Source organism: Sinocyclocheilus anshuiensis, unplaced genomic scaffold (genome assembly GCF_001515605.1).
Source record: "Sinocyclocheilus anshuiensis isolate Anshui unplaced genomic scaffold, SAMN03320099.WGS_v1.1 scaffold229, whole genome shotgun sequence".
NCBI lineage: Eukaryota > Metazoa > Chordata > Actinopteri > Cypriniformes > Cyprinidae > Sinocyclocheilus > Sinocyclocheilus anshuiensis.
Window position 1 is genome coordinate 696,541 of NW_015537957.1, and position 9,718 is coordinate 706,258.

The 9,718-nt window shown below is 35.5% G+C and overlaps 1 protein-coding gene across 1 annotated transcript in view; it reads right to left on the reverse strand.

The window, feature by feature from the left end:
• The window catches only part of LOC107665706 (uncharacterized), a 17,296-nt gene that overhangs the window by 2,119 nt on the left and 5,459 nt on the right, over positions 1-9,718 (reverse strand). Inside the window, exons 3-4 of the mRNA XM_016456705.1 lie at positions 3,771-3,869; positions 3,370-3,540 (exon numbers count right to left, since the gene is read on the reverse strand). Coding sequence (XP_016312191.1) covers positions 3,370-3,540; positions 3,771-3,869 — 270 coding nt within the window. The remainder of the gene's footprint in view (positions 1-3,369; positions 3,541-3,770; positions 3,870-9,718) is intronic.

The following is a 9,718-nucleotide window of genomic DNA, read 5'->3' on the forward strand; positions in this document are numbered from 1 at the left end:
GCCGAATGGCGCCGCCGGTGTGCCTACACTCATAGAAAATAATGTATTCGAATTTTAAAGATGTGGTGTGACGCGACGCTGCGCTTCTCGTCCGGTGCGCGACCGCCTGAAATGCTGTTTTTTTCACCTCTTTGTTTGGGCTGCCGAAAGCGGATGATGTCAGGAAACAGTGGTTGCAATTTACTTTTTAACTCTGTTCCTGAGCATTATAACCCCAATTAGCTATTGTGTGCTGCGCATTTTACTGAGGACAGCTTCCACAACACGAGGGAGTACAGTGCCGGATTCGCTAAAACGTTTTTGTTGAAAGACGGAGCAAGGGGCGTGGCAGTACTGAAATGCCGTCTAAGCTGTTCGCCAATCACAACGCACTGGGACAGCTAACCAATCACAACACATTTTGTTTTTCGGAAGGCGGACCTTCATCAAAGCCGGAACTAATCGAGCTGGGAGAAAGGTATTTTAATAATGTAAATTATGTGAAAAATAATGCGTTTTTCGAACCACCAAGCATGAGAGCATGTACTAGTACACCCCCAAAACAAAATCAAGACTTTGTAAAAGAGCATAATTTAATTTCGAACTTAAAAATTTGCCTAACAATGGTAAATAAATGTGACCTCACCTTTAGAGTGATTTTTAAAAGTTTATGGTTATAATGATCACTGTAGTTATTGCTCTTGATGTGAACAGCACTTACTTTAATTGAATTAAATAAAAATCTTGATAATTTGATGATTATCTATGTTTATTTCTATTCAGCTTTGTACTTTGAGGACAGTTAAATGGCATGTCATGCCAACCGGTCATTTGTAGATTAATACTGTTACTGCAACTAAATGAATCACCTCTGTCTCAACAGCTCACCTTTAGAGTGATTTTTAAAAGTTTATGGTTATAATTATCACTGTAGTTATTACTCTTGATGTGAACTGGACTTACATTGAAGAAGTGACCAGAGTCAAGGTCTAGTAAGGTAGTAAGGACATTGTTAAAATAGCTCATGGGCAAAAAATTGCAAGTGGAAATCTTCAGACATGTTTACGAAGACTCTTTCTCTGCTTGCAAATAAGCCGCAGCGCATCCGGGTTCTACGTCAGAGTGCCAGCTCCTGCGAAATTGTTGAATAAAGTTATTTTTATTTTCTTTGCACACAAAAAGTATTCTTGAAGCTTTATAAAATTACGGTTGAACCACTGATGTCACATGGGCTATTTTAACAATGTCCTTACTAACTTTCTGGGCCTTGAACATGTCAGTTGCGTTGCTGTCTATGGAGGGTCAGAAAGCTCTTGGATTTCAACAAAAATATCTTAATTTGTGTTCCGAAGATGAACGAAGCCCTTACATGTTTGCAACGACATGAGGATGAATAATTAGTGACAGAATTTTAATTTTTGGCTGAACTATCGCTTTAAGCAATGGCTTGACAACCGTCCACAACACACTAGCATCATTTTCTTGAGAAAATATCCAGTAGAAAACATAAAAATCTAGTTTCCTCATATGATTTTATTATTATTTAACATTGCTAATGCTTATTAAGTGAATACGTTCCCAAAGATAAAGACCTCTGCACTATGTTAATTCATAATACAGAGCTCGACATTTATTTAAACAAATTTAGCTGGCGATATCACTGCTCAGCTTCTACTTTGCAGCAACTTCCTCTTGCCATTTTATCTCTCTTTCTTTCTTGTTTCTCTTAAGCTTTGAGCTCCACGTCTGCCCTTTAGCCATCTAAAAAAAACAGGCATTTTAAAGCAGACAAACCCGTGGCGCCCAGCTGGAGAACAAGCTAATTAAGCTCAATAATATGGTTAATGAGTGAACGATCCACCCAGTGAATCCTGGGGAGTAAAGGAGAGGACAGACAGACAATGAGCCGTATTGTCCACTAATGTTTACCTTTCAAAATAGGCCACTTTATTATGTTTGATGTGCATTAATTCCCATTAGCGGGTGTACTCATGCGTTTCCCTGGCGCTAAGTCAACATCACAGGGCCACGTCACAGCAGCAGTGCAGGTGAGGGACATGAATGCCGTCCGTTTCTCAGATATGATCATGTTACGGAACAGAAAACTGTGGGTCATTCATATTAAAAATCTTTTGTTATTTAATTCAGTCAGACCGCAGCTGCTGAGAGACGAAACTGTTATAGCAGGGCTTTAGTAAAGTGACATCTGTGAGCTTTGAGTGGATGACAGACTGATGTGAACTTTTTTTCCCATCGTGACGATTTTATGTTCAAATTTGAATACGTGTACAAGTGTATGCTTTTAGAAATCATCATCAATTTTTCAGTAAAGTAATTAACTTAATCTAGTCTAACGAGGTCACGAAAGCTGCATGTACCAAAAAAAATGCTTTAAAGAGCTTTTAAAGATAATCCACTATTTTACCACATTGTTACACTTCCATGCTGCAGCCACACATGCAGGTTTGACCCTTTCTCTTGCTCATTTTAAATGGATTTAGAATCACTCATCCCTTGTGAAGAAGCATACTTTTTAAAAAGCACTTCTTATGGAAATAATATGCTTAATTGCAAATTGAATGCTATGTTTTCAGACACTTAATTGCATGTTAAATGTATTATAGTGAAAATCTGTATTAAATGCAATTAACTTTAGAGTGTTTTCTTGACTCACTTAAGTAGGACTTAAGTAGTACATATACAGTATATATGTAATTTTATAATTACTTCAATTGTCTTTTTGAAATATGGTTAAAGTGACTGCTGAATGTACTGACAAGCATTTATGGTGAACTAAAATATATTTTCTATTGAAATGCCAATGTAATGTATTTAAATATATTTGAAATTACACATTTATAATGATGAAAATTCAGTTTAGTACATTTAAATTATATCAACTTGATATATATATATATATATATATATATATAGAATAACTAATAGATAAAATACACACTATAGATAAATTATAATGAAGTTTTACATGTGCTTTAGTATGTTAGTCAACACATCAAAATAAGTGTACTTCTTTAGTGCACATTTTAGTGTACTTAGGTAACTGTCATGAAAGTGTCTCTCTTTAAGTGAACTTATTTCATTAATATTATATTATCTGCAAGTATTTAAATATACTTTTCAGATCTGAAGTACCCAACAAGTGACATTCAACTGTATAGAACTGTTTACATTTGAAAATAGTATGGAAACGCATGACCAGTCATATTTGAAAATATACAGACTTTAATTTAATTAAATACAATTTTTGATAATTTGATGATTATCTATGTTTATTTCTATTCAGCTTTGTACTTTGAGGACAGTTAAATGGCATGTCATGCCAACCGGTCATTTGTAGATTAATACTGTTACTGCAGCTAAATGAATCACCTCTGTCTCAACAGGTCCGTTCAGGCCAAAGCGGTCGGCTATCATCATGTGGATCTGCCGCTGTCGGTCTTTCTTGCGGACGCTCTCGTACGAGGGCAGATGAGGAAGAGGAGGCTCCAGTGAGGAAAGGTAGTAGCTGCTCGGGACACCAATGAGGAACAACGAGCCCGACTGTCAAGCACAAGCAGAAACAAAACATGAATATGTGACTACTTCTAGAAAGTTTCACCCTCATGTTGTTTCAAACCTGCATACTGTTCTTTCTTCTAGAAAATACATAGAAGAAAATATTTTGATGCCTATTGGTCATACAGGTTTATAACGATGTGAAGGTGAGTAAATGAAGGCAGATATAATTATGGGTAAAGGATGCAGATTCTTTCATTTAAAAAAGCTCTTACCCGTGCATTCACGTTATCAAGACCGGTGTCATGTGTTTGCTCAGCATCAGATGACGCTACGAGAGTCTGTCTGCTGTTGTAGTACTGAGGAGGAGATTCCTGTTCAGTCAAGAAATGATCATCCTCTGTTAATATAACATTTCTGATCTCATCAATCATTATTCATTACACAACCGTTCAAAAGTTTGGGGTAACATTTTTTTCTTCTTCCGCTCATCAAGGCTGCATTTATTTGATCAAAAATAAAGTAAAAACAGTAATATTGTGAAATATTATTGTCATTTAAAATAACCATTTTCTATTTAAATATATTTTAAAATGTAAATTATTCAAAGCTGAATTTTCAGCATAATTTCTCCAGTCTTCAGTGTCACGTGATTCTTCAGAAATCATTCTAATGTGCTGATTTGCTGCTCAAAAAACATTTGTTATTAATATCAATGTTGAAAACAGTTGTGCTGCTTAATGTTTTTTTGTGGAAATCATGCTACATTTTTTTCAGGATGGATTCGTTGATGAATAGAAAGCTGAATGAACAGCATTTATTTGAAATATAAATCTTTTGTAACATTATAAATGTCTTTACTGTCATGTTTGATCATTCGATCTGTGTCCTTCCTGAATAAAAGTTTTAATATTTCATAAAACATCTTACTCACCCCAAACTTTTTGAACAGTGTATACAATAAAAAATAAAAAATAAAGATTATTGGAGTGTTTTAAAACAAAATATTTGAAGTCTTTCTAAATTTCATGTTTAGTTCAATGTGTTATTTGATTTTTCTCTGTCAAAATTGATGACATTTTTTGAGTGGAATACACTGTTTAGAAATTCAGTGTATGATTACATTGGCCTCAAATAGTTTGGTCACAGTTTAAAATGCATGGATGTCATTGCATTAATTAAAATTTTTGTAAAAAAAAAGTATTCATGTGCTACTTTAAAATATATGCACTTGATTTGACATGTTAATATTTACTGGGAATTTATTCAGACATTTTCAGTTGTCCTTTCCGGAGCTGAACCACTAGCATAGTAGTTAAATGTTTACACACTGATTGCATGTCAAACCATCACCAATCATAGTTTAAAGTCTCACACCCTCTTCTTTGTTTCCGTAATGTCTCTCCTCCTCTCCCTACATCTGCAATGGTAGAGCCAGACCTCTGGATGGTCATAAATTATGTTGCTAAAGAGAGGGACCACCAAGCAACTTCCTCCCCTCCCATCCAGGACTAGATTAGGCAGGCGGACCCGCGTGAGGCCGAGGAATTCCTCTAGCCCAGCCGGACACTCTGTGATTACCCCACACCTAAATAGAAGGCTTTGTGTCCCGGGACAATACAGCGTCTTACTGCGTCATCAGGGTCCTGGGTAACAAACCCCACACTGGCGTTTTAAAGGTCTGCCTCTGTTTTGCACCCTTGTTTCTGCAAGTACTAGTAAATGAGTGCACTCCATTTTATAGGCCCACATTTCACCCGGACAGTGCTACAAGTCAGATGGCCAAAACATGCAGAGAAGGGTTAACCAGGGCTCGAGGCAAAATGCCATGGCAATTGACAAAACATCAAAGCATGGTCAAAAATTCAAAGAAAAAAATAAGAAATTCGATTTTGGACAAAGAGAGTAGGCTCCACTGTCCACTTTTTATTTTTGACCATAACATGCTTCGACGTTTTGTTAAAATTTTAAGACCTATTTTAAGTGTGTGTTTTTTTTTTAAACATTCTGACATTATTTTATTTATAATTATTTGGGGTTACCATTCATTTTCTACCATTACTTTGATAAATAAGAAATTCGATTTTGGACAAAGAGAGTAGGCTCCACTGCCTTTGTCCAAAATATTTATATTTTTTCTTTTATCTTTTTATTTTTGACCATAACACGCTTTGACGTTTTGTTAAAATTTTAAGACCTATTTTAAGTGTGTTTTTTTTTTAAACATTCTGACATTATTTTCTTTATAATTATTTGGGGGTACCATTCATTTTCTACCATTACTTTGATATGTCTGGACATTATATATTTGAGTTAGTTCCATTATTGCATTAGTATCTCATTAAATTATTTTATGAATTTCTGTCCATTTAAAAGTGCAATAATGTAAAATGAAAAGTACACTTTAAATCGTTATGTTTTTTTAATCATTATTTGAATGTGTTGACTAACATGTTAAAGCACACATAAAGTACTTGATTATAATTTTATTTTAACTGCAGTGTGTTATTCAATAAAACTTTGATATTTAAATATTTCAAATGTACTAAATGAAAAGTTCATCATTACAAATGTTTAGTTACAAATATATTTAAATACACAACATACACATTTCAATAGAAATGGCATTATTTTAATTGACCATAATTCCTTGTGAGTACATTCAGCAGTTCACTTTAACCATATTTCAAACACAATAGCTTCAATAATTTTATAACGTTTTATAATTATTTCATATATCGTATCATATTAAAGATTATTTTTAAGTCCTACTGTACTTAAGTGTGCCTAAAAACACTCTTAAGTTAAACGAAGTGAATTTTATATTAATTTAAACTGTATTACAACTTGCAATTAGCATGCAATAACGTGTCCGAAAACATTACACTCATTTTACACTTATTTATATACTTTTAAAGTATATTGTGTCTGTAATAAGTACTTTTTTTTTTTTTTATATTCTAAAGCGTACTTCTTTTTCACAAGGGATAGATACATTTCTATTTAATAAAGATTTAATTTTATAATAAACAGCCATAGTAGTTTTTATTATTCCACTTGAATAAATGGACAACATTTTTATAACAATTGTCCTTGTTACTCATGTTACATGTACATACTATTATAACAAATTATGCATACTTACATGCAAGTAACCCTAAGCCAAACCCTAACCATGTAGTTAATTAATATTACTCAGTACTTAAATGTATAATTACACTGTAATAAGAACACCTTACAATAAAGTGTAACCAAAAAGTGTCCTCTTAAAGGTAAAAAATGCCCCTGACAATCATTTAGGCAAGTATCATCCCTGTATAAAGCTTTTTTACCCTAATCTGTGACGCTGGTGAGGACTTGAACACAAGACAGGGCTCCTGACAGCGCTGACGTCACTCACGGTGACGTGTTTTGACCTTTCCCAGCACCCCTCCCATTCGGGACTCTGAGAGACATGTTTAGTAAATGTGAGGTCAGGGGTCACCTTCCCTCGCTGGTTTGCACTTTCAACAGTCTCGGAGTCCCCCCGAAAAGAGAGACGTTCTTTTGTTTACTCCTCTGATTCAGGCAGTGTGAAAAAGCAAAAGCGTGTAAAATCAGTCCTGAAGTTGGGGGAGGACCTCTTCGGCAGTGTGCCTTTTTCAGTGCCTGACCTAAAGTAAAACCTTTGTCTCCTCTGATCCCCCACCAAAACACAGGACCTAACGATCAGATGGCGAAGACACTTCAGGAAGAGCACATATATGTGACCCTGAAGCACAAAAGCATCATAAGTAGCACGGGTATATTTGTAGCAATAGCCAACAATACATTGTATGGGTCAAAATGTCTATCTATTTTTCTTTTATGCCAAAAATCATTAGGATATTAAATAAAGATCATATTCCATGAAGATATTTTGTAAATTCCCTACCGTAAATATATCAAATGTAATTTTTGATTAGTAATATGCATTGCTAAGAACTTCATTTGGACAACTTTAAAGGCGATTTTCTCAGTATTTAGATTTTTTTGCACCCTCAGATTCCAGATTTTCAAATAGTTGTATCTCGGCCAAATATTGTCCTATCCTAACAAACCATACATCAATGGGAAGCTTATTTATTTTGAAATCTCAATTTAAAAAAACTGACCCTTATGACTGGTTTTGTGGTCCAGGGTCACATATATGTCTCAAAATGACTTAATTTTCTATGAGAGAGTTGAGAAGAGTTTAGCTTGTACCGTGTGTAAGTTAGTTTATTAAACGCCACGCAGCATTAGAAATTTACCATGTTAAAACTTGATTTCTTCTTCTTCAACACTCTTAAAATAAAAAAGAGGGTTTTCACAGTGATGCCAAAAAAAGAACCATTTTGGTTCCCCAAAGAACCTTTCAGTGAACAGTTCTTAAAGGGGTGGTTGACTGTTTTTTTTTTCTAGGCTTGATTGTGTTTATGGGGTGTTAATGCTTTGTTTAAAAAAAAACTCATTATTTTTCACATAATTTACCTTTATTCTACACCGCTCTGTCCCTTCTCCTATAAACGCGCTGATCATTTCCTGCTTTTATGAAGGCCCGCCCTCAGAAATCGCAATGAGCTCAGATTGGTCAGCTGGCCCAGTGTGTTGTGATTGGCTAAACCGCCAGTGCGTGTCTAAACGTTCCACCCCTCAGCTCAGCGGCATGCGCTCTGGTTGTTTTGTAAACAATGGCGTCGTCAATATTGCTTATCAATTTGAGCCCGATTGAGACCCAGAGAATATTAGTGAAAAGGATCCGCAGAACCTGTGCAAACACATGGTTCTTAATGGTATGTTTTTTGTTTGATGTTGTCTTATACTTTTAGATACGCTGTTATTTGTAAATGCTACTGCTTCTGTTAGCTTTTAATATACTGTTTTATCCTGATTAAAGCTTTAATACAGCACGGCAACCGCACGCACGTCCATGTATAATGCTTCACATTGCTATGTGAAAATAAGTGTATAAATGGAACAGTTCATTGTTGGAGCTGAGCTGATGATCTGAATGAGAGATTGAGAGAGAGAGAGCGAGAGAGAGAGAGATGCAAAGCGAGGAACATGATTAAGAACCTCTGCTTTAGAACATTGATTTAGAAACTTGTGAATCCATTAGAGTCGTTAGAAGACAGAATCGCGATTCATATATGAATAGATTTTACGTGCACCCCTAGTTTTCTCTTCCTCTTCTCTAAAGCAGTGCAACATGGTCCCGCCCCTTTGCTGCATGTTCCTGGGGGCGGGGTTTATCTGGGGTTGTGATGTCACAAACCCGGGAAGTAACTCGTTGTAGTCCCTACGAGCCATTTTTGTAGGCATTAAATTGCCAGAATTTTAAAAGACGATATCACCGTTATCCCTTTAAATGAACCATTTTTATTAGTGTCAAGAACATTAGAAAAATCTATAGAACCTTTTGTGGAATGGAAAGTTGTTAAAGGTTCTTCATGGAACCATAGATGGCAATAAAGAGCCTTTATTTTTAAGAGTAAATATAAGTATATGAGATCATTTTAACCATTTAATTATTCACAGGAAAAATCCTAATTGACTCCTCCAATCATTTAGTCTACCTAAACTCCTCGTAAGCTCGCATTCAGATCTGCCTCCATCCAATCAACAACCGATAAGTTAAACCAGCATTTTTTTCTTTTTCAATAACCCGTCCTTTCACTCGGATATATATCATTATATGGAAAAAAAGCAATGTTGCTACTTCTGTTTCTTCGCCAAAGGGGTTAGTTCACCCAAAAATGAAAATTCTGTCATTAATTACTCACCCTCATGTCGTTCCAAACCCGTAAGACCTCCATTCATCTTCGGAACACAAATTAAGATGTTTTTGATTAAATCCGAGAGCTTTCTGACCCTCCATAGACAGCAATGCAACTGACACGTTCAAGGCCCAGAAACGTAGTGAAGACATCGTTAAAATAGTAAATATGTGACATCAGTGGTTCAACCGTAATTTTATGAAGCTACAAGAATAATTTTGTGCACAAAGAAAACAAAAATAATGATTTTATTCAACAATTTCTTCCCTTCCGCGTCAGTCTTCGACGCACATTCACGAAAGTACCACGACGCATGCGTGTGATGCTGCTAATGCAGGAGCCGGTGCTCTGATGTAAAAACCGGATGCGCTGCAGCTTATTTACAAGCAGAGGAATGCACACGCGGTACGTAAAACAGTTTTCGTAAACATGTCTGAAGATTTCGA